The sequence below is a fragment of the Thunnus albacares genome, chromosome 13 (genome assembly GCF_914725855.1).
Source record: "Thunnus albacares chromosome 13, fThuAlb1.1, whole genome shotgun sequence".
Classification (NCBI taxonomy): domain Eukaryota; kingdom Metazoa; phylum Chordata; class Actinopteri; order Scombriformes; family Scombridae; genus Thunnus; species Thunnus albacares.
In genome coordinates, this window is record NC_058118.1 from 15540938 (window position 1) to 15567100 (window position 26163).

A 26163-nucleotide genomic window follows, 5' to 3' on the forward strand; every position below is an offset into this window, starting at 1 on the left:
TCGTCTTTTGCTCTATAAAAATTAATTTTCTTCCTCCTGCGCTCCTTTTCATCCTAATCTGACTCACCGGTTTTATCCTGTCGTTGTGAAAAAACAAGTGAGTGGCTCTGTTCTGCTAGATAGCAACAACCTGTGAGGAGTCAAAGAGGGTTTTTTTTTTTTTTTGTAATGAGCCTAAGCATTTCTTTATGCCATAAGAGATTACAGGGCATAACATAAAGAAGTAAAAATACATAATAATGATGCTATCACTGATGTTTTATTCCATTTAAAAAAAAAATATGATGAAACTCAGGCAGGAACCTTTATGTCATTCTTAATTTCTTTTAGCGACAATCTTGTTTCACTCAGCCTTTCTATCATTGTTTCCATTGTATTATAATGTAGTAGCAGAGTTCAAAAGCAATGCATCTGACTAGAAAAGACCTGAGGTGTTTTTTATTAGGTACAGAAGCTCTCTCTTTTTGTGATCCTGAAAGCAATTTTCCAGCAGCACAAACCAACAAAATGAACCAACATCAAATGGAGTTATTTGTAAAATAAATTGGAGGAGAACTGTGCATTTCTCACCAATTTCAAAGCAGGTGCAAAGAAAAAATACACTAATACAAAAAAATATATATCTGCAACCTGGATTCAGCCTTATTACTTCAGACGGGAGTACAATTGAATTCATTTTCATCCGCAAAGCTCATTGTGTGTGTTTGAAATATCTGTCCATTACTATGCAAATTAATTCCATCAATGCATATCACACTCTTACAGTATAGTCAAGTATACACACACACACACACGTGCACGCGTCCAAACCACAACTAGCACGTCCTTTAGCTTTGAAAGACCATTAAGTACGTGTCTGAGGCTAATTGCTCCTGTTATCAGCAGTTCTTTATGGGGCTAAATCCCAACAGTCAAACAGCAATATCGCCAAACAGAAAGGAAGCCGGGCAGCCACTTGATTGGAAATTCTAAAAGCTCCCTTGGATCTGCCAATCAAATCTGTCTGTTGCCATGGCGACATGGAATGCGTGCTCGGAGTCAGCGGAGGGTCCAGGGCATAAGAAGAGGTTGATTAAAGTGAAAGGCCTGCGCTGACATTTCTGAAGCCCAGATGTTTGCGGCCACAGCAGCTGCGTTGACACTGATCTCTGCTCGGTTACAAAGGCAGTGAAAATATGGTATCTGATTTGGCACCGTGTTATGGAATAAGAAGTGTTTTATAATTCGGAAAGATCTTTTATGGTTGTACACTGTATTCACTAGAAGCACAAAATAATGTGCGCGTATTTCGCTACAGAATAAAACATTAGATTCCTGTTGCGCAGACTTCACAGGAAACATGTTGTTTTTCTTCTAAAGAAGCAATGTCCAGTTGTTTAAAGGAAAAAAAAAAAAGTATGTGTTCCCTTTTTCTGCAATGACCTTATTCACTCCAAAATACACAGACACATTTGCTGCCCCATCCTTGCTCAAGAGCACCCACACAGAGAGTGATCAACTCACACCCACTGAATGCATGTGTGTGTGTGTGTGTGTGTGTGTGTGTGTGTGTGTGCGCAAGCGTAGTATAAATTACAATTCATCATCTCTGTGCTGAAAAGAAGATCAAATATGTGCATCTGTATTTCATGCAATTTAATGAAGCTGTAATTATTGGACATTAAATGAGATGTTTCTGCACATTTCCATAAGCATTCAAAGCCATTAAACATTCAGTTAACTACTCATTACTGCAGTTATTGACTTTAGGTCTTCATGGGGTTATTTTCAGCCGTAAGCTAAAACAAACTAGCGGAGCCTGACAATCTCTTAAAGCAGTCACGTTACGAATGAAAGCTCATATTTTCACAAAATAATCACTGTTGATAGAGAGACTGCACACAATTAAAAGCAATTCTTATTGCTTCATGTAAGTAGAGGTGAAATTAAGGCAAAAATCGCCCTCCTATTGAAAAATAAACACCATAATCAATCAGTATTGACTTACCTGTTAAAAAAAAGGAGAGCATCACGACTTGTTTTGCTGCTTTATGGTGTAATAGTGAATGTCACGGTGTCACAGTTTCATGGAAAGGAAACTCTTCTGCAGAGTAGCTAGCTAGAAATTACCTACTCTACATTTTCATGACAGGGGTGAAAAGTACTTGTTAGCTGACACAGCTCCACGGGAGAAAGTCTGTTTTAAAAGCAATTAAGGAAGGACAGAGCTCTTTAGCGAGTGCGTAAAGGTGACAATAATTGCGTGGAGTCAGAAATAATGTACATTTAGTTTCAATATATTACTGGTATTGACTTCTGTAGAGTTAAGATCCTCTTTAACACTTGCACATGGCATGACTGTGGCCAAGAAAATTAATATTTAAAGATCGAAAACTCACATGCTTTATATATTAATCAATGGAAGCCTTTATCTGGTAATGTCTTTGGCTTTAAAAAGGTCTGTTGCATCTGTAAATTGCACTAATGGAGAGACACAAGCTACCATTAAGAGAGCTGCTGATTTAATGAAATCCTATATCAAGTAGAGTCAGCTTGAGTGTTTTTGTATTGTCAGATATCACACACTCAGTATCAGTCTCAATAGTCTATATATATATATGTTCTGCCAGTATTTATCTGCCAGCTGCCTGTGTCCCTATACATGATAATCATAGAAGATGAACAAATGCATGATGTAAATACATATTCTATGTGTGCTAAAAATTGACCTTAACACTGTTTGTGGATAGATGCCTTGTTACAAAGAGATCTAGCCTAAAACACACAGACAGAGAACCAGGAAGGGAATAATGTGCAGAAGAGGAGATGGAGCATACAAAATGGGAGAAGGCAAAGAGACAGAATAAAACCAGAGTAATGTACTGTATAGACGGACTATGGTGCCGTTGCCGTTTATGTAATGTACAATAGATGAGAGGTCAGGAATAGCGTCTTCAAATCTCTAGTGGTGTTCATTAGGAGTGTGGAGGGGACTCTCATTGTTCTGTGCTCTATTTTTTTTTTCCTTTTCTTCTTACCTTCATGTGTGTTTGCAAATTGTGTGCGTATGTGAACATACCGAGACCTTTGGGGGTGATTCCACTGCACTCCAGAGGGTTGATGGCCCAGTAGTAGTACTTAAGAGTGTGCATCAGCTGCAGGACGGTGCCTACGCGGCGGATGGTGGTGTAGATGGTGGCGGTGCCGATGAACTCTGATGACAGGTAGGTGTAGAGGGAAAGCTGGACCTGTATATGCACATATATATATATATATAGAGTACATATAAGTGCATGTACCCACACACACACAGGTCAACGGACAAATACGAAACAGTCAAACGCCTGCTGGGGAGAAACAAATCATCTGTGTGTGTTTATGGTGTTCAAACAAAAAGGCAGTTTTATTGCAAGAAGGCAGCCACAAGGGGATGAGAGGAATCTTCCCTCCAGCAAACGCATCAATGTTCTCTGCTTTGTGTTATTTTTGATGTTTCTGCGCCTGAAGCCATCAAACCCCATCTGAGGAGCTCCTTACTGACATTTAAATAGGGCGCTCTCCGATTGCTCATTTTCTCCCTCCCTCCTGTTCCTCTCCCCACCTCCCCCCTTCTTAATTTCCCTCTAACCGATTCTCTCCATCGCCCCGGACAAAGATTCGACTCCGCTGCACGCTCGCAAATCTCTGAGCTCATTACAGTGACCACGACACTAAGGAGCAGCCTTAACGAGGTAGCTCTGTTTAAGCGGATGAAATTAGCGGAGCGCCGTGGCCTGACCGTACCACATCACAGCTCGTCTAGAATGGAGAGCGCGCTCAGCTGGCTGAAATGGCCTTCATTACATTACGTTTCACACGCTGAACGGATGTGTTTATCTGGTGCGGGTTCAGCCGCAGGAAAGCCTGAAATTCCTTGATCATGGAAGGCACAATAGTTTGGGCTGCACTGCTGCAACAGTAAGCTGTAACAAACATTCCTCCGTCTCTGGAAGGATTATGTTTACCAGAAGAGCTTGGTTAAGAAAACAGGCTCTTTATTTTTGGTGTTGAGCGGGGGAGACGTTATGAGAGATAGGAGATGATGTTCAGATTTCTTCAAGTGTTTCATTAAGTCCTGTATATGACCAAGGCTATTCTTGCCAATAATGAAGGTGATGATAATACACTGAGAAGTGGAAAATAATAAACCTCTGTGGGAGGCAGAATGGTACAGGGGAACTAAAGATTAAAGGATTAAAAGATTTTTTTTTGTGTGTTGCTGCTCAGTACATTTATTATGCTCGCCTTGTTCTCATTATGAACCTTCTGAATTGTGGTTAAGTTTACTGGTAATTCATTGTAATTTTCTGTATTGGCACTCAATTAAAGGTAAAAATCCGATAGGCAATCACAAAGTCTAGCCAGTTTAAACTGTTTGGTGGTGACGTGTCAAACTGAGGTCGATGTGTTTATTTTGTGTTGGATTCTTTCTTTCAATTTCACACGTCTTAACTCCGGCATGCCCCCGAAGACCGGTGCTGCTGCACCCAGGAGCCAATCACATCTCAGGGTCAGAGGGGAAAAGACAGGGAGTCAGGAAGTTCTGAAAATAATGGAGGGAAGAGCTGACTGGCCCCGCGGGAACGCCAGGAACACTCACATCTAGTTCAGAGTGAGAAGGAAAAGACGAACTGCACATCTCTCTCTTGTCCTGGGGTCTTTTCAAATGTCACTTTTTCTCTTTGTATCCTTTGCTTGTGTGTTCTGTCCTTTCCCTGTGTGATGTGCCGGCTCCTCCTTCCATGTCCTGCAACCTCCTTTGTTGTATTTCTGTAAAGGGCAATGGCCACTAAGATGTCAGTCCCTCCTTTTTCTTCCTTTTATGTCCTTCGCTTGTCTCAGTTTTCCTTGCCTACAGACAAAACCTCCTGTAAACTATAAGCAGGAAACATATTCTCTCTTGCTTTTTTATCCTGTCATGTCTGTTCTGAGTCTATTATCTGTTCATTACTGCATCTATCATCCTCTCTTTTTTGCAGCAAGGTCATGAAAAAAAAAAAAGCACACACACATTCAGTAGATACACACAAATAAACAGACCTTGGCAGGGGTGTGTATCCAGATGGCAGCATTGAAGAGGACATGGTCACAGAGCTGTTTGAGGAGTGGCGCTCCGTGAGGTAAACCATCCAGATACTTGGCGAAGGACAGGAACTGCTCCAGGACCGCCCTGGTGATGTGGACTCGTGACGACTGGACACAAGGTGGCAAATATCAGCAGGGATTTAAGCAGGCTGAATAATTATGCAAAATGACAAAGTCGTTTTCACTTTGAATTAAAACAGTGTCTTTATACAGCATATCCGAGCAAATGTATTAGTTGGCAGACTAAGCTGGAAACATTTTTTATCTTTCTCAGGTGTGTTAGAACTGGGCAGGAACTCTCAAATAAAGCACAAATAATGTCCACTTAAAGTCTACAGTAGATACGTAGTTGCCATGGCTGCTGACATTTTAGTGCCACCGAAGACACACAAACTGAAGAAGCAGGGAGACTGGCAGAGAACGCCATATAAAAGCGGTGTGGGTGCACATTTGAAGTGAGTGTGATCTTCTTCAAACTAACTCCACAAACAATTATCAGATTAGCAAACGTCTACAAATAGCTTTATCTTAATTAAATAGGTTTTATTTAGGTTACTTTGTCAGGAGATGCAAGATGTCAGCCTACAGCACTGCCATTGTAACCCTGGTTGCCAAAGGTGTCAAGTCATTAATTTACACCAGCAGCCAGGCCTGTGATGCTGGAAAATCTGTGTGATATGAAGTCATGTGATCTCTGTCTCTTCTTCTTTTTGCACATTTATGACAAAGTAGAGGGATCGAGCACTGTATTATTTCACGCTGTAAAAAAAAAAATCTTTAAAGTAATAATCTCAAAGATTTTCAGTCACTGTCTATCACTGAATGATGTAACAACAATGGTGAATGAGCCTATGGCCCACTGATGAAAGCCCTCGCATCTGCAGTGTTACGAACTGGGTGTTGGTATTGATGTTCCTGGGAAAAATCACAAGCGGCGTGCAGTTAGTGATGTGTTTTCCATCACCCAGCGGTGGTTGGTCCGCCAGAGAGGGTAGGTGGAGCTAACGTGACAGACTCGCTCTTCAACTCACTTGTGTGTGAAGCGGTGTGCTGCCAACTGACTGATGTCACACAGGCAACACTGTTTTGCATCTCTGGGAAGCGAGGTCCAAAAACACACCTGCTATTACCACTTATCGTCATAGGTGCCGCCAATGAGAATGAAACGGAGATCTTCGAGATTGTTACTTTAAACTTGTAAAACTCAGCACTTGTTCATATAAAGTAGAGAAACATGAGTATTAGGGTAATTAAAATATAATGCCCGATGTATAGAAGGTATACAATCACTGTTGTTGCTGTAGTTACATAACCATTATAAATCTGGTGGACTTATTAAGTAGAACTCAACCAATATATTGGTCAGCCAATATTATCGGCCAATATTAGCCTATCACATATATATCAGTATTGGTGTATATGTAGTCTGATATGCACCAATATTTTAAATTTTTTTTTAAGTTATATAGGCAGAATTTTATGTATATTTAATCCTTTTTCTTAATTCAAATTTAACATATACATATGTTTTTTGTTCTGTTTTTTTATTTATAGTTATTTATAATTATCAAATTTTAGGTGAAGTTTACTGTTTCAGTGCACCGATGTCATTTTATATTATACAGTTTATTATTTATATATATAAATTGTAAAATATGCCTTCATTACATATCTTTGTCACAAGTGTTTGATAACCACATTTGAGGGATCATTGCAAAAAAAAGTGTTTATATGTATACATATATATGTGTGTGTGTGTATGTATATATATACATACACATATATTCTGTACATATAAGATTATCAGCCAATATATTGATATCAGAATTTTTTTACTTCCTAATATCGGTATTGGCATCGGCCCCAAAAATCCAGTATCGGTCGGACTCTACTTATAAGCCTTGAAAATCTACAGGGACATCATGATAAGGTTACTCTCCCTTGCTCCTACAACAACAAATAAATATAACATGTATTACAAACTGTTCAGTATAGAGGCCTTTTACTGACCTTCTCCAGCAGGTATCCAATCACCAGAAAGCCCTTCCCTCCCAGCATTTGCTCCTGCATGGCCACCGAGCTCTTCAACAACTCCACCAGGAAAGCCAGCAGAGTAGCGCTGCAACATATACATTTCACACACTTATCGTTATTAGACTCCGTCAGTAGATGCTGGGTTGGCAAGAATTTCTGCTCCTTTTTGAAAGAATTCTGCAAGTTTTTCTCAGTTTTTATTTCCTGTCTGCCTCCTGAGTCCTGCATGAGTGAAAACCCACCTCACATTTGTGTCATCACACCACACACACATTCACCTTCCCCGTCATTTATTTTTAATGAGCAGTTGCATTTTCATTTCTTATCACAGTCTTCCTGATGGTGTTTGACAAACAGTCATGATGCGGAGATGCTTCCTGATACTGTATGTACTGTAACTGCATTAAGGCTGGTGTGACAGAGTGGTATCGGGACAACCTTGGAGCGAGAAGAACTCAGACTCAGACTTTCTAAAAGCCACTCATCACTCCAGGAAAAACCGCATAACTCTCCCTCCACTCACTCTTACATACCCTGCCCTCTATAATCAGTCATTTCTAACCTGCAGCGTAATTGTCTAAGGTTAGTCTTTCAGATTGAAGATAATTCTCACACATGGATGATTCATCTGTAACTAACGTCGCTCACAGTCTCCTTTTCACTTCTTTTCCCTTTCCCTTGTTGTTCCTCCAGGTCCATTCCAGGATCAGCTGCAGTAGATGTTGCACATTAAACAACAAAGCAGCGCATTTACTGTAATACAAATGATCTATGCTAACTAGATCACTACTTTCCAGGCAGCCGCTGGATTCCATTCATTTTTGTAGCCTACTCACCAGACTGTGGTGTCCACGGAGCTGTCGTTGAGCTGTTTGTAGTCCAGCTGAGCGAAGAGAGGGAACAGAACCTGGATGCCCCCTATAGAGTGGATGGCACTGTGGATGGAGTGGGTAACGATGGCCTTCACATCCTGTGGGACCGAGATGGACTGTTAGTGCTAACAGAGACACATACTCACTCACTGCCATAAGATTAGACAGTAGTTTCAACTTGAATATAGGATTTGATCCCCAGAAGAGATTAAATATTAGGACCATATTTGTCAGTGATACAACTGAGCCCTGATCTCACAATGGATGTACACATTGTTCTTTGTTGTTAATTGTCTATCAATTTGAAGTTAGTTTAATAGACTGATTAAAAAAACATAACATTTTATTTGAGCTGTAGTATAATAGAGCATCTCAGAGAGAAAGTTTCTATTTCCTTATCACTGCAGATGCATCCATGTACCTCTCTGTAAACTGCTTTAGCTCACTGAACTGAACTCATAAAAACATGATTGTGCGACCTCTACTAACTAAAATAACTATATGACTATAAGACAATATGACTCACCCCCGCCCCCCTTTGAAATGTGAATTATAATAATTGCTGCCTGAATTTCTGGATCATTTGTGGCACACTGTGCTGGAAATTCTTAGCAATCATGATGAGATAGAAAGGTAAACCACATTAGCAAAGTAGGGCCCCAACAACCTTGAATGAAGGACACTTGAAAAGAGAGTGTTAAATCAACTTTGAGAGTCTTGTGACCTTCAAAACACTGGTATTTACTGCAGGGTATGGTAACAGCTGTTTTCCATGAGGTGCATTTTATATTTTCCTTTCTTAAACTAACATCTACATTATTGTGTTATGCTAATACCCACATATACAGTCCACCGAGCAGAGTAAATACCACACATTTTTCACAAATGCTATTGAGCGGGATGTGAGTCAGCCTGTGACAAACCAGCCTGATAATCAGACTAAACTGCCACTTAATTTCCCTTCAATCCTTCATACTTGAATTGCTGAACAAATCAAGAGATGTGAATGTTGATTCAGGCATCTGGAGCCAGGCTAGCGAAGAAAAGCCACCCAGAGGAATCTAGCCAGACTGACCTGCAGCATGAGCGCGTGCGGTGAGTGGACGAAGATGGAGGGGTTTTCCCTGGGCGACGACTCCAGGCAGAGCTGGGCATCTGTGGCCTTGGCGTTGTAGGTGAAGGAGATGGAGCTGGCCAGCTTGCCATCGTACAACACCTGCTTGTGGTGCTCCGCCAGGTGGATGTCGCTCTCTGACTTAAATTTGAAAGTGCTCTGCGGAGACGGAGAAAGAAGGGTAGTGGGTTAGGGATGTCAGAGGTTGTGCGAGAAAGACTTTGAATCAAAAGGGACGAACGCCTCGTCTAGAAACAAAAGGAGTGTGAGGGCATTTGTTGTCTGTGTGTATGAGTTCAACACCCAAAATGGAGTCTGCTTAATTGCAGCATGAGCCGTGTGTAAACAACACAGCATTAGCTTAATGAACACAGCGCTAACCCGGGCACTAATTCAATTAGCCCAGAATAAAAGACAGAGAGGGGGAGCTGTTGTGTGGGAGAGATGCACTCAACACTCCAAATATATCTTCTCCCTTTGTAGTCTACCAACAAAAAAACACAAAAGAGAGCAGACACAAACTGACACAACGGTGTTATTCAATTTCTCTATATTAAGTTATATTATGTCCAGCAAACTTAAGTCTTCTCCAAAAGCTGCTAGACCTTTATGAAACCTAAAGTATCTTTCTGATGAACAATTTACTTTGTTATTTCCATCCTTAACAAGGGAAAACTGGGGCAAATATAAAGAATTGCGAAGCACGTTAAAACAAGGACAGACATCCTTTCTTCTCTGCTACCTTAAAGAAAATTGAGAAATATACACTACTTTGTTTTGTACATGCAGAAATTGCAATATAGTGTAGGTTGCACTTGTGTGTGCGTGTTCATCTATGTCTATATCCGTCTGTCTGCGCAGGTCTGTGGGTCCATGCGTATCCTGCGGCGCCGCTGATACACTGATGAAGCCCCGCAGATGAAAGGCCAGCCAGTTGCTCTGCTACCCTTTTAAAGCAGCTCCAGAGGAGGGGCGCTCTCCCCTCTGAGCATCTGGGTCCCCTAGGTGCCTTGCTCAGCCTGACTGCACAGGAAAGCCCCGGGCTGCTCACAGACCTGCAGGCCCGTCTTGTTCTAAACCTTTCATCTGAGGTCTGCTGTAGAAAATGTGCCCTGAGCAGTTCTAACCATGCAGCACAAAATTTCACACCGAAGCAAAGAGTGCCCTGCACAATGAAGACGTCTGACGGAAAACAGCCCCTCCGCAGTGTGTAACATCCTTATCTCGGTCCAAGGGCTGAATACATATCTGCTGTTTTCTACAGTACCACTCCCTTCACCATAACTTTCTCCTTGCTTCCGCTGAAGATCAGAATCACTTTAGACACGAGTTTGCTTGTATAAACCTATAGAAGAGGTGTTGATAGTAATTGTAAAAAAAACACTGAATGCTGATCTGCATTTGAAGCAAACGTGCACCACACGACTACACGCATCTTGCCAAAAAAACATTATTGGCGAGAGTAATTAGTAGTAATTACATGCTAGAACGGCATGTCTATTTTTTTTTTTTTTTACTTTAGACTATATTGCTTTAGCGAAAACAAGGTGTAAAAAGCTTATCTATTAAACAGCTGTGTTAATAAAGCTTATCTATTCAAATTAACCCAGAAAACTGCAGCCATGTGCAGGGATAATCAATCACAAACACAAATAAATTGCTCTTTGCTTTATTTTGAAGGTTAGTGGGCCCTCTGCGCAAAAAAAAAAAAAAATACTGAATAGCCTGAATGTGAAATTAATATACTTATTAAGATGCACATTTTTTGCAATGTAAGCCCATTTATTGTGGTGCAGTTATGAAGTGTGTGCATATGTATAAACGTACAGTAGGTGTGCGCATGTGAGCTTATATCCATGTTGCTGCGCTTAACGAGGGAGGATGGGAGATGAAAGCGTGGCAGAGCTTTGCTGACTCTTTAAAATATGAAGGGATGTACAGTACGGAGGCATTCGGAAGGTAGCGGGAGAAACATACGAGAGTGAAAGGAGAGTGAAAATGTTTACGTAGAAGCTTTACACAGCTGCGCTTGAACACGTATGTCCCTCACCTGGTTACATAACCACACACAGAGCAATGAAAGCGACAACTCCCGCCTGTGTCACACCTGTCAGCTGCAGATACAACACTGCCCTGCGGTGATAACAGCACACACACATACACACACACACACACACATCCGCTCCATTCAGTTCAGCCTTGGCCTCTTTGTATCTCCTGCTAAAAAAAGGACAATCCTCCAAAACGGGTTTTCTAGCACATGTTTGAGTAAAACCTATTTTGGCAAATGATTAAGGGTTAGGGATTAAGGTTAAGTAAATACCATACAAATCTATGGCTGGGTGTAATTTGAAATGGGTTAGGGTATTAATAATACTTCCGATTTGATACTTGAGTTGCAGTATATACGGTACCAAAGCACTTTTTAAAATTCCTTATATTGTGAAATATGAACTTGTATTTATACATAAAGCACAGCTACATTTAACAAAAGATGCCACACATCTGAATAAAATTGTCAGAATTGGCAAATTAGCACTTCACAGGTATGGATGACAGAAACATTTCATTTGGTAGAAAACCTAAACCTAAAGTGGTGGCGAGGTTTGATACCCAGCCCTATATAAATCAGAGTTTTAAGGAATAGAATTCTCTAAAAGTGCCATATTAAAATGCAGAAAAACAAAAAGACTTTCAATAACGCCGTTATGAATCCTGACAAATACACACAGAACGCATGTGCACGCAAAAACTCACACAGAGGCAAACAATACAGGTGCCCGGATAGACTCACACGGTTCATTAATTACGTTGTGGCCAGATTGTTGGCAGTGCTCTGCGATGAGGACATCTGGACTGCTGATGAAGAGTGCAACCAGCGACACACTCAACAACATGTGAGTGACAGCACATACACACACACACACACACACATACAAAAAAACACTAGTGCTTTCTTTTGACTTTATCCCGCACAGAAAAACAAGATGTTATGTTCCATCTTCTTCTGTCATTAGGAGAACATGGAAGCGCTGAACCACATGTGCGCACACACACACACACACACACACACACACACTCAGTACACGCAGCGTGTCGGCCATCACGAGCCGTGCCGAGTGAGAAGACCTTGAACACCCTCACTGTGCTGAAGGCTTGTTTAGCAGAGCGAGCAGAGTGTCTGTCTGCTCCTTGCTCCTCATTACTGAACAGTAACACTGACAGTGGCTGAGTCCAAGAGGCTACATACAGCTACACACACACACACACACACACACACACATACTGTATAATATACGTATATACAGTTCTCTTCCCCACCGATTAGGCAGTACCCCAGAAGCTTGTCATATACACACACATCATCATCTGCGTGAAGTCATGAGAACAAGGACTGGCCTATATTCACATTAAGACAGGAAGCTTTGTGACACAAGCTGAGTCCCAGTGGCGGTTCTCCTTTAGCCGACTGAAAAACTCGCGCACTCATCATTACAATACCAGTGCCGAGTCCTGCGGCTTCGAAACAACTGAGCCATTTAATGGTCTCTTCTGGGCATCTGAGAAGCCCATTCTGCGCCATGCAGAGATGCAATCATCTGGCTGATCAGCCTCAGGAAACTGTGGGCTGTGACGGAGAGAGGAATCAGTATTCATGACAGAGAAACAGCAAAACCCCAAGCATCTGATCATTAGGAGGAAGATGTGAGAACTCTTTTCTATACCGAGCCATATGTTATCGCATGTCAGATAAGAAAGTTTGTGAGAAAGAGGATGAGAAAGGTGTGAACTGTCACATGTATGATTCAGTGCTCCTATATAAGACAAAGCACCATGAGTCATGCGCAGTATGTGTGCTCAGCATGTTGACAACATGTATAATCTTAACAAGTCTTGCTAATTAAAGCAAATCTCTGATTCAGTACATAGTATTTCTAAGGAGTTGTTGAAATACCAGCAGCTTGGTACACATCAGCAGCCTCAGATATCCGTGCAGTCTCGTGTTGTTGAAATCTTGACAGCTTTGGACACCTTCATAAACAAGCTGTAAGTGGCCTGAGGCGTGCAAGTGTGCCAAAACAAGAAGCAGACAGCTGGCAAGGTTTTGCGGCACCTCTGCTGTCACCGTTAGCCAGGCCAAAAGGCAGTGATGGTGATTTCTAAAGCTATCAGTGCTCAACACTCAACATTGTGAAGCCTCATTAGAATAATTTTTATTACCAGAGGAACGTTAAGTACTGCGTCTAGACTCGGGGTTTGAAGGCAAACAGACTCATGGATACTTCTAAACTGCTGCACGTCATCGATTTGTTATGCCCCAGGAGGCGTTTGGTGATAGCGTTGTCATTTACTTTTACGTTGTGCTCCTTTTATCTCAATCTGCTTCGTCTATTTAAACTATGATTTCCCCCATTTCCAGCCTCGGATTTCTACACATTAGTGTGGAAACTTTACAAAAAGTTGGGATTACAGGCAGTAAAAACCGGGTTGTGATTGCAGCCTCGGCCCTCGCTCACATCACAACATGTCTCGCGGCAGCACAACATTATGATCTACTGCTGAGATTTGGAATATCTGCCTCTCCTTAAACAGAACTAGAAATGCATACGAGTGAGGTGATGTTCTGGCTGACAGGAAGAGAATTAATCAAAATGAAAAAACGTTCCTGCACTTATTAGATTACCCCGATGAAGACAGCTCCCCCTGTCAAAAGCTTGGTTTTGGGCAATAAAATTTGTTCCATAAATTTTGCATCAAGGTTATGAGTGTGAGGCTGTGTTTTACATTTTGATTACCTCTGCCTCTCATGCACAGAATTTCTCTCTGTTGAACTGTTGAAAAGGGGCACATACATGCAACAATAACTACTTTTTAGATATTTTGAAGTGTTTCAAAGTCCCATATGTATTAACTGACAACAAAAACCTCAACATATCAACCACAAGGGCACCCTGGCACCAATCTACAGGCTATTTTTTTGCGATTGACAGCACAAGAATGATTGATGGCCTCAACCACTTCTAGCTGACAAAGTGAACTGGCAAAGACGGCAGTAAGCAACACTGACAACGCAATCCTAGGGTTGCCAGGATATTCCACCTGCCAAATGGTGCATGACACTGATGTACTGTAAAAGCGTGCAGAGAATATACAGTATGTTGCGTGATAAGGTTGTACGTGTACCTTGTATCCTGGGCCAAGCTGATGAATGGCAAAGATCTGAGCAGGGTTGAGAGCTTCACTGAATACGTAAATGGCTCCCAGCTGACCGCAAAACACCCTGTTAGCATCTGCTGTCTCTGATGAACCCAGGAAACACTTGTCATAGCTCTGAAAAAGAACAGCACACATGAAAAAAAATTAGCTGTAACATTTCAAAATTTACTGCAAGAGTTTACTTGCAAAGGGGATCTGGGAACACATGGGACTAACATGGAAGGCAAATGTCTCCTTTTCTGTTGAGAGTCACTTTGGAAGATGGACATTTTTATTAATTATTACATAGTACAGTTTAAGTTAACACAATATAGTTTTGTTGAATTTGTAAACCACAGGTACACCAGACACAACTTCTCTCATGTACATTGTGTGTTTTTCAGTTTTAGTTATTTGAGCCTACTGGTTAAAGGGGATGTATCATGCACATTTCCAAGTCTATATTTCTATCCTGGGGCTCTACTGGAATATCTTTGCATGATTTACAGTTCAAGAAACTCCTCATTTATCCTACATTGGCTGAATATGCAGCCCCTCAATTCAGTCTCTGTCTGAAACAGGCCATTTTAGCTCCTGTCTCTTTAAGGCCCCCCTCCCGATGAACCCATTCTCTTATGATTGGTTTGCTCCCAGAGAGTTCCCCCTCGGCAGACTTCTGGTGGCTCGGGAGACTAAGTAAGCAAACAGTAGTAGTAGGATTTCACTTCTTTTTCTTGTTCTGTATTCAAAACGGAAACTTCTCAAGTACGAAATAAGCGAGTGGACAATGCTAACAAACAGCGGAATAACCTTAGCAACAACCTTAGCTACAAAGGCTACCAACAGATGGCTATTTGTGGACATGCGCCAATGATATGGTGTCATCACAAGGAGGAAGTAGAGATAAAGTTCCTCTTTAAGACATATACCACGTGTCCTCTGTGTTTTTTTTTACCCCCGTTTCCTCTCTCTCTGTGCTTCCAACTTTTAAATAAAGGCCAAAATGGCTTTCATTCATTTTCACTCATACATTCATGGCATTCTGTAGAAATGGGCACAGTAGATGGTGAAAAACAGATGAGCCTTTGATAGCTGCTCTTTTCTAATCACTCTGTTACAACATTCCCACCTGCTATTATATTTTCTCTGTCCACTCGCCTTTCATCTACTCCATCCCTCTGATACCCTTTATCACAATGAGATCTTTACTCTTCTGCTTCTTCAAAGTGATGAGATAAGTTTTTTCTTCAGCCTTCAGCCATTAACGCATTTTGAGACCCGTACTTTCACTTGTGTGCTGTATGCTTCTTTTCTTACAACTCTTTACGTGAACTATAAGACATTTTACCCCAAGGCCAAGACATTTCTTACAGAGAGTAACAACAGCCCTCGGTAATTGCAGCAATGTCAAGAGTCAACCAGGAAGGAAGTGTAATGAAGTTTCTGCTGCCACTGAGAGGTCAGGCTACCTGTCCCCTGTTAAATGGAAAAGTTGGAAGTTGGAGTTTGGGCAAGCTGTGCTGGAACGGGGCCCAAGGGCAACTCTGCCCCAGCTGATGAATGCAGAGGGCAAACCTCAAATGTTTGCCAATATCACGAAAGGAGGGAAGCGTGAAGTAGAGCCAGACCAATACTGGATTTCTGAGGCTATTACAAAAGTTTGGGAGCTGTTTGGGAGTAAAATTGCTGATAACAACATACAGTATGACATTAAAAAAATGGCAAAGATCAATGAATTTTGGCTTTTTTTTTTAAACTAGGAGAAGTTTAATAATAAACTCAATATTCATAATCAACTCTGCGCCATCATGTTCCAAACAGTTTCTTATTTACCTCAAGGGTGTTTTCCTGAAATACTTAATGTAATAGTTTTTCATAAAGGTCAATACAATGCGGTGCTCTTACGTCGTTCGTGTTGACGTGCCAGGCCATATCGCCATAGGAGACCAGTTGACCGTTGACATAGCAACGGATCTCAGAGTTCCTCCAGCGGTTGTAGATGTGGACGATGCTGATCATGTACCACTGAAAAATACACACACAAAAAAAAAAACACATTCAGGAAGAGATGATGAAACAAAACAAAAATCTAATTTATATGCAACAATTCACAAACTGAAGCTTGTTTCCCCTTGGGCTCCTTTATTTGAAAGTGGGAATTTCTGTTCAGAACTTTTGTGTTTTGTTGATTGAGAACTACAGTGTATTTTATTTTTTCTGGTATTATTTGGTGTAAACAGTACTGTATTTTCATTGGTTTTATTTTCCTATTTTAATTTTTCTTTTTATTGTGTTTTTAAATGTTCTACTGCTTTTATTCATCTTATGTAGAACACTTTAAATTGCCTCTGTGTTTGAAAGGTGCTATACAAATAAACTTGTCATGCATTGCCTCCCTTATAGCTCAAATCCATTATATTGACTAGAATACTGTAAAGCAAACCTGATTGAGCCTGTGGCGAGCAATGTATTCTCACTGTAGCATTTGTTATTCTATCAAAACAAACTATTTATAAGTGCATCCTGCTGCGTGATGATTCATTTTAGATTTTTTTTATAGATTACTGTGTGTTTGTGTTAAGATGTTTTTGTACGGCTTAGTCAAATTCATGTCTTAGCAATACTGAGAATGCTCCCTCTAACAGTATTAGCGCTTTGTAGGAAGGTTAGCTAACATGGAAGATTACCACGTGTTAAATTCCTTCACGTGCCAGAACTCTCTTATAAAGCTTTCCCTTCGCTCACCATAATACGCCATTAATAGTGTGCATGTATGTGTGTGTGTGTGTGTGATTAGAAAGCATCTTATGCCTGGTGACAATACATACAGATTCCCTGGAGAAAAGACTGAAATGGTGGCTGTGGTGGGGGGAGGAGGATAAGCAAGAATTTTGCTGGTGTATGCATAGCTGGCGAGTGGACAATACAACATGTGCATGAAAGCACACACACACACACACACACACACAAACACACACATGCATTAACACACAGTGGACAAAATGCTGTGAGACGTGGTGACTTATAAATTGATCAAATGGAACCACTGGGAACTTTGTTAGGCAGTACAACGATTTTACTGGGTCAGCAAATACGGCAGAAGGCCATCTCATCAAGTGAATGCGTGTGTGTGTGTTTATGTGCGCATGCGAGAGTGCGTGTTTGTGCGCAGGACAGCAGCAGAGTGCTGACAGTGCGGTAGAGGGGCGGTGTGCAGGTCTTAATTGACAGACCTTATCTACACTCATCAACACTCCTAGCGAGTGCGAGGAGAGGCAGAAAGAGAGAGCAGCAACACACTTTTGATGCTGTCATTTAACAAGTGGCACAGGATTACCAAACTCAGCACTGGCTAAACATGATTTGGAGTTATTTGGTTATGTGTCTTACCTTACGAGGCTGGAAATCATATTTCACACAGTGCTGAAAGCCTTTTCCTTTCGACTTCAACGATGTCACGATGAGACAGTTTCCCACAAAGTGAGCGGAGTAACCTATTCCTTTACTGGTGCGAAAACTGCAGGAGAATCAGAGAAAGTTTTTAATATTTCAGTCTTTTATCAATTTAATATAACACTTCTTGATAAATAGTGCAAATTCTAGCGTTCATTGAGGAGTTTCATTAGATTTTAGAGAAACTGAATGACTTGACATTTTTGGATGTATATTACAAAAAAAAAAAAAAAAAACTTTTCTAAAGTAAAGGCAAACATTTGTAAAATAAATCACATCTCAACTACAATATGTTGCCTGATTTAATTTGTCAAACAATATCATGTTTTTTGTTTCTGCAAGCTACCACTATAACTGCAGAAGATGATCCACATCAAAGAAAGTCAACCTCTTTTATAAAGTCTACCAAAAGAAATCCTGCCCACCAAAACAGAAGCAGGGAACCTTTTCACACACACATATCTCAACCAATACCAGTCACAAAAAGCAGGATTTTAATGTGTTTTCTTCACAGCAGCACCAGGTGTCCCAGATCACAGGTTTGTGGAGAAACATTGCTAATCCCCCTCTTTCTATTTTTCCCTCATAATGTTTCTCTTACCGCTCTCCTAACCTCCATGTAAAACCCAGCCTCACAGCTAAGCTTCTTCATGAAACAACAAGACACATTTAACTTCTATAATAAGCCTAAAAGGATCATACACATAGCGGGGCCAGAAAGCAGATATAAATCCCTCTCAAGTGAATCCCTGGTACATGTTAGGAGCGCGTTATCGTGGTCTTCAAGCAGCTGCAGAGGCCAGTATCAGACAGGCTGCTGGAGTAGCAGCTGCATCTGGGGGAGGATGATAAGACCTGGGCCAGAGGAGAGGAGGGCAGACTCCCTCTCGCTCCTCACTTACCATGACAACCTGACAAACGGTTACTAAGGAAACAGGATTACATCCTGACACTTTTCATGATCAGAGCTCATCTCTGCGATGGTATCTGGAGAATATAAGGATGCATGTCATCCTTCCTGTAGACGATGAGCTCCGCACTTTTCCGTTGGTAATGAATCACAGTTTGACTCTGTGAGGGTGAGGGTGGGGGGGGGGGGGGGGGGGTGCGGCGAGGACGCTAGTGGTTAGCCTCACAGAGTGAAGAGGTGGGGGAAGAAACCAAGCAGCGGAGTAAAGGAGTTCAATTAAATAAAAGGTCAGAGCTAATGAAGCTTCATGGTGGCTAACGGCTTGCACTTACAACACTAACAGTGAGGCCAGCGAGGTCCAGGGCTGAGCGACGAGCGGAGGCATCCACCCAGCACACTCATAATGGAGTGCCATGACATTTACAGTTATGTTCTAATTCATTATCTGTTTATCTATTAACTTCCTGTATGTGTCATTCAGTCTGATGAGTTAAATGTTTATCATCTGCTGTGCTTCATTAAAGAAACTCTTAGAAAATTCTGAATAAAAAGTTGTAGAAAAGTTTTGAACACTGAACAAGGTTTGCTTGCTGTAATCATTCCTCCTGTTCATACTGGATGTTAAAAGATCACTTCCAAATGCACTTAAAATGTAAGTGATGGAGGACAAAATCCACAGTCCTCATTTTGTGCAAAAATGTATTTAAAAGTTTATCTGAAGTTAATATTCAGCAGTCCGAGTGAGTCAAATCAAGTGGATATCTTCCAGAATTACAGTCTTTCTATTAAAAAAAAATCCCTCTTTGTGTTTCCATAACAAAAAGAGGGAATTTGGCTCTAAAAGACAGTAACTTTGAAAGATATCCACTTGATTCGACTAATTTGGAAGGCCGAAGCTTAATATTAGCTTCAGATAAATATTTGAATACATTTTTGTACGGGAGGAGGGCTGTGGATTTTGTCCCCCATCACTTACATTGTAAGCTCATTAGAAAGGGAATCTATTAATTGCCAGTATGAATGGGAGGAATGATTACAGCAAGAAAAAATCTGTTTCAATGTCCATTTGGGCATCTGAATATTGTTTTAAAAGAGATCCTTAATACTCTTAAAACAGAAAATCCTTTGAATTTTTGTAGTGTAGAAACAATTACATTAAAAAATTGGGACTATTAGTCAAATAAAACAAGCAGCTCTGAAAATTTGTTGATGCCTTTTTCACTATTTTTTGACATTTGATATATTAAACTATTAATAAACTAATCCAAAAAATTATTGGCAGATTATAGTTACCTTCCTAACCATCATGAGGAGAAACTTTAGTTACTTGTATGTGCTGTAAGTATTCATTTGCCTTCCCTGTAAAGTGTTGACAGCTTATGTGGGAGATTATTCGACCTGAGCGGCGGTCTATTGAGTGCATTCTCATGCTGTGTGTGCAGTGCGCTCTCCTTCAACCTGCGTCATTTATGTTCACTTCAGTTAGTTTCTTCTCACTTTAACCAGAATGCCTTTTGACACCCAGAGTGAAAAGGCCTGAACTAGCTATATTCAGCAGCCCGTCCTCAAAAGAAAAACGACAGGTTGAAAATTCAGGCAAAAACAACCTATAGTTACATTTAAGTGACAGACGCCATCTAGCAGCTGAAGTAATTATGACCCGGAGAAGTGATGCAGTTCAGATGACGCAAATGTAAGGTGACAAATTTCCATAATCGGAGGTGACAGGCTAGGTGGATGGCTAGATAGATAGATAGATAGATGGCAAAAGGTGGATTCAGACCGCCATTCGCTTCCCGTTTCCAACCACAAGAGTCATGTTTCCAACCTAGAGTCCTACAAATGTCGTGGTGTTTACTGTTACCATGACGACAAAGGTTGCCTAACTTTAAGGAAGTATAAACCAGGTTTCAAGGGATCATTTTAACCCAAACCACGATCCTTCCTAACCAACTGTTTTTTTGTGCCTAAACCTAACCAGACCTTAACCACAGTGTTGTCACATTATAAAACACCATTATTTTTTAACAGTGATTTGTCACAGTTTTGGAAAGCACCGATAGAGGTGGTATATTAGAAAACGCCCCTATGGGTTGTTCTGCAGTGCAGGATGTGTTGGTATTCAGCTGTTTGCTTCTTCTTTAGTTGGATTGATGGTGATAGCAGAAGTAAGAGAGTGAGTTTACACAGTTATCAATAAGTGCATCTCACCCCTTACACAGAAAGTAAAATCATTACTACTGTCAGTGAAGACACTGGTGTTTCTGCATTTCTTTATAATCTTTTTTTCTCTGTGCAATTGAAACTAGAAAATTGAGAGTCTAAAAAGAAAGCCTTACTCTGTCATTCTAAAGGACTGATAATAAAACCCGATGTTAACCATTGATGTTTTTGATTCCTTTTTTTCTTCTATTAAGCTCCTCTGTAACTGCACTGGCAAAAATATCAACTTGATGTTTTGGGTCAACAAAATGGGCAAAGAAATGACAGATTCATGGCCATTCTGACAGTGCTGTCATTTCTTTCAAGTTCACACAAAGTACTTTTAGATGTTTTCAGTCCCAATTAAAAGAATTTTATTATGTAATGGTCGAGATGAATGTTGTTCTACTTACCAATAGAGGTATGGTTTGTCTTTATCCACATTGATGTTGTTGAGTGGATCCTGCCTAAACCAAGTGTTGATAGTGAATCCATTCTGGTAAGGCCATTTGGCAATTGGTGGCAATGCTATAGCCTGGGAGAGGATACACACACATATCAGGACAGTTCTTGCCAATGGTTATAGTAATCAATACGTTACTCAGTCACTCATTACTTCCTTTTCACCATTCAAGTCATTGCACTGGTGGAGCAAAGTGGCAATTAAGATGTGCTGACTGATTGCAAATAAGAATGCCACTAGGGACTTTTTAGCAATTTGGGTGCACAAAGAATAAATTTGACTTATTTTTGTTAATTGGGCTCAGGTGTGTGTGTGTATTTATACATCTATATCGGTCAGTCTCACCGCTGCGCTGCGTCCTGGAAAGTTGAAGAAGGTATCAGGACCGTGTCTCTGAGGCATCTGGTTCAACACCGACAACAGCTTGATAGCATGTCTTGGCTAGAGGAGAAGAGAGGAGAGGAGAGGAAAGGAGAGGGGAGGAGAGGAGAGGATGATTGTCATTTAGTATGTGACAGATGTCGCCTATCAGAGGCACAGGGGAGAGAATCTGTTAAAAAAAATAAAACCATGGTGTGACATCACATCTCTACCACAACCCCACTGGATCAATAACTCTTCAATCACCTCCGCCCTCCCCCGACAACACCTCATCAATACCATGGCAACCCTTAATCGATCTGTCTCTGGAGAGGGTTGCTGGGGGAGGAGAAATTGGAAAAGACAGGGAAATAGAGGCAAGGTATATGGGGTGGGATTTGTTACTGGAGGTACGAAAAAGGAACCGAAGGGATGGATGATGGTTTAGCTGTGGACCACTGATCAGTGACCGGGGGTTGTTGATGGTGGTTGTCCTGGAGCCTGAGAAGAGCAGAGATTGACGAGAGGGAACGAGGGCATATTGACTCAACTAGCGGACTCCAGCAGCTGTTAAGGCATCACACGGTTTGAACGCCCCGCTGCTTCGCTAACCCCACAGTGAGCAGGGACAGTAGAGGAGAAGGTTGAGCCTGACAAAACCATCCTAAATCTCCCCAGTTCACTCTTAATACATCCACTCTGAATGAACTAAACCCAGCAGCTTGAAGCTGGACCAATCAGCAAACTACAGGGAGCAGTTAAGAAGACAAAAAGTAGCACTGTAGCTGGCGTTCGTACTAAGCGCTCCTGACTCTCAACTGCTGAATTAACCTTATTAACAGGTACTTAATGTAAACTTGGCATTGTAACACTCAGAGTAAGAATGAATTAGCAACTGCATGGCCTGTATTTACCCTCAATTTTCTTTCAATTTTACCAATTTCATTGGATAATTCAGGTGAAATTCTACAATGAACACTTTGGCACTATGTATTTTCAGTTTGAAAGACTGAGGCAGTCGGGTGTAAGATGGGTTCATGTTGATGTTTCAGTGAAGGAGAAAACATGTTAATCAAACCCTTTTTCATTCTACTGCAAAGTTATTCAGGCATACGCTCATCGGCAATAGACACAAACAAAGCAAATGCCTCTATGATTGGTGAAGAACCCTGGAAGAAGGAACTGAGGAAAACCCTTTGAGCAAGGCACTTAGCTGCTCAGTGGTTAGAAGATGGTGGTTATATGTACAGTATGTAGAGTGGGACCATTTCACAGGATTCACCAGGAGAAAAAACTCCTGTCACATCCTTCTTCATGTGTTTCTCCTTCACAGCTGATTAGGCTGTTGCTGATTTCACCATGCTTCTATCACTCTAACGACAACAACAACATAGTCAAACCTCTGTTGCATTAATAATGTCAATTATAAGAGAAAATACAAAACAAAACGTGCGCTAAATTGCCCTTGTCTCAACATACACTCACAAATCAATCCAAACGCAGGTTTCCACCAGTGTACTGCAAGCTCGGTGGCCCGTCAGTCCTAAGCATCAGGGATTTTTTATAAAAATGTATTTTAAGATGTTTTATGAGGTAAAATGTATTATATAAGTAGCGTAGCTCCTTTAAGGAATAGCTCAGTGCATAGCGAGCGTGTGGTCTAGAGAGAGAGAGAGAGAGAGAGAGAGAGAGAGCACGCGTGTGAAGGTGAGGCTGCAGTGACCGGAGCAGAGAGTATGAAGTTAGCAATATAGCATTGATTACTGCAGTGTGTGTACAGTTTAGGCTATTTGTCAGTGAATAAATGCTACAACTCCTCAAGATCCAAGCCAAGTTTCCGTGTCTTGTTTGCCATCCAGCTGAAGTGAAGGGGGTTAGCCCCAAAGCTAGCGACAACTTCAGCCTCGGCTCACTTTAAGTGGACCAGCTATTCTTATTTTAGAGACAATCTCAGCCACAACTTTTCTGGCAGAAACCCTGCAAACACACATAAATACACACCCATCCTCTATTATTCAAGTCTATTAGCACAACCATCACATTAACCGACATCCCGACTAATGACATATACAAACAAACTCATTGTGTATAATTAATCTTATATGAAATACATTTATCTCCTACAAATATTAATTGTAGAATACTAGCATATCAGAGCCAGTGATACATCTCATACATCTTTAGCAGCAAATACTTCATATGAGTCTCTTTTGTTGTTTAAACACACTGACATAATAATCACGAATTTCGGCATTTTTCCAGAATTAATCAAGAGTGAAATGGGGCTTTTACTTTAAGTGTAAAACTGGTTAAACTCACAAAGTCAAACCAGACTAGAGACAACAAACATTTAGGGGTTTTCTAGTTTCATCTTCTCTGTCACTCTGCTGCCATCAGAGCCACAAAAAGGAGTCTGGATTGGGGTAGGAGTATTTTTGAATGGAGACATCATCCCCTAAAGAAATGTCAATAGCAATTACTGATGTCAGGCATGCTCAAAATTTGAAATAAAAAAAGAATTCATAACTCAGTGCATCAACATGTGATTTTTCTTTTCTATTTTTTGCTATTTTTATGTTCGTTAACCTCGCAGCACCTATGACGTGCATGTGCCTTTTCAGCAAATATACTACTACGCTCATAACACTGTAGCCCTAACACAATACCTACTGATATACACACACACACACACATAAGTGTCCATCAGCTTACCCAGATGCCGTTGTCTCCTCTCAGCATGCTGAAGAGCAGCTTCAGCTCCTTGACTGTGATGCTGTAACTGGCCATGACTCCCAGCATGTCCACCAGGAGGTCTGAGAAGACAGACACAGATGTGGAACGTGAGCTCGAGAAACAGCACAAACCTGAATATGTGTGTCTTTGTGTGTGTTCTTATGGGTGTTTTTGTGAGTCAGCATTTGGAAGGCCCTCAACTGACACTACTCTGATGAAATATGGTGAGGTCATCAGAAAGAGACAGTTAGTATACTGTGTGAGTGTCGGGCAATTTATTATGCAGTGCAGTCAAAATTCAAGTGTGCTCAGAGCTTCTCTATTGTATCCAAAATACACACAACCTTGAACACTGTGCACAGCATTACTTCATGCAGTGAATTTGTACATCACGATGTAGAATCTTGTCATGTTAGCACATTATATCTTTTTCTTTTTTTTGGTGTAGTTGTGGCTTAGTTAGACTTTATTCTTAAACAACTCATTTATGCTAAGAAATGATAGTTTAGTGAATAATTATCTGTTTAAATACTTGAGTGTGAATGCTGACATGTTTTTCTCTCATCTGTCAGCTGTAAGGGTGGGAAGGTTTTGCCTGGGCTAATATCCAGAAAAATATGTCATCTCAAATGTGCAGGTTCAAAGATTTAGATCCAACAAAGACTCAAGGACAAAAGTGCACAAAGAGCAAAGACAATATTATATTACTGTTTTATTATCACCAATGTCTTAACATGTACGAAGCATTTTCCTTTTGTCTCATTAATATTTATCTTAATATATCAGGCTAGACACTAGATGTTTAGATGTGTGTAATGCTCTCAGCTATTAGCGTAACAAATACTTATACCGACAACCATAGCAGGCTTGTCAGTGGTCTCAATAGATCTTATTTTATAAATTTTAGAAAATGGTATAGAAAATGATCATGTTAACTTGATCAAATAGATCAATAAACAAACATTTGTATGTCAAGAATATAGCCAAATCTGAAAATACATTATATAAAATATACTGTATTTTACTTTTTTCTTTCTTTCTTTTATTAACTTTTTAGCAGGGAGTCTAACACCCTGTAACAACCTGTCAACAACATAACTAAGGCTGCAAAAGAGCTCTTATTTAATGACTACATGTCATGAAACTGACAAAAACAAGGCTTCAAACACATTTCCCTATGAATATTTAATCAGATAATTAAAAGGCACATTGTGTTAGAAGGCATTTGTTTGGTCAAAATGACCTTCCTGCCTCACTGACTTTCACTTCACACAGCCACAACAGATCAGTGAGGATATGGCAGAGGTACAGCACAGTGAGCCAATCTGCTTACAAAGGCTCTTCTCTCCCATTAGGCCTGCTAGATATGAATAGAGTGTTCCCACAATATTTCATTAGCCAGAGCCCAGCGATAGGGAATAAAGCAGAAGGCTAGCTCGCTGAGGTGCCTGGTATGAGAGGAAAACGCGATACACAATGTCCTAGATTCAAAACCCCTAAGCTCTGGTTTTTTTGCATGATCAATCCATGTAGGTCATTTTAAATAGTTTTTTAAAAAATCATGGTTAGAATCAGGGTTCAGAAAGGGAGTCTGTGGGAATTGGCATTAAATTGATTTAAGCGCCGTATACTCTGCTGTGGTGAGCAGTAATAACTCATAGAAGTTATAAAACACATTATCCTGCGGCGGTAGGGAGGACAGAGAGGACACTGGGGGGAGGGA

General features: G+C 40.7%; 1 protein-coding gene across 15 annotated transcripts in view; it reads right to left on the reverse strand.

Moving 5' to 3' along the window:
* The window catches only part of nbeaa (neurobeachin a), a 99572-nt gene that overhangs the window by 40816 nt on the left and 32593 nt on the right, over nucleotides 1–26163 (reverse strand). For all 15 annotated transcript variants that reach the window (XM_044370439.1, XM_044370438.1, XM_044370440.1 and 12 more), the window contains exons 3-13: nucleotides 24420–24520; nucleotides 21693–21788; nucleotides 21298–21419; nucleotides 17710–17836; nucleotides 16225–16344; nucleotides 14308–14454; nucleotides 9085–9282; nucleotides 7974–8107; nucleotides 7114–7222; nucleotides 5059–5211; nucleotides 3059–3227 (exon numbers count right to left, since the gene is read on the reverse strand). In XM_044370439.1, the coding sequence (XP_044226374.1) occupies nucleotides 3059–3227; nucleotides 5059–5211; nucleotides 7114–7222; nucleotides 7974–8107; nucleotides 9085–9282; nucleotides 14308–14454; nucleotides 16225–16344; nucleotides 17710–17836; nucleotides 21298–21419; nucleotides 21693–21788; nucleotides 24420–24520 (1476 nt within the window). The remainder of the gene's footprint in view (nucleotides 1–3058; nucleotides 3228–5058; nucleotides 5212–7113; nucleotides 7223–7973; nucleotides 8108–9084; nucleotides 9283–14307; nucleotides 14455–16224; nucleotides 16345–17709; nucleotides 17837–21297; nucleotides 21420–21692; nucleotides 21789–24419; nucleotides 24521–26163) is intronic.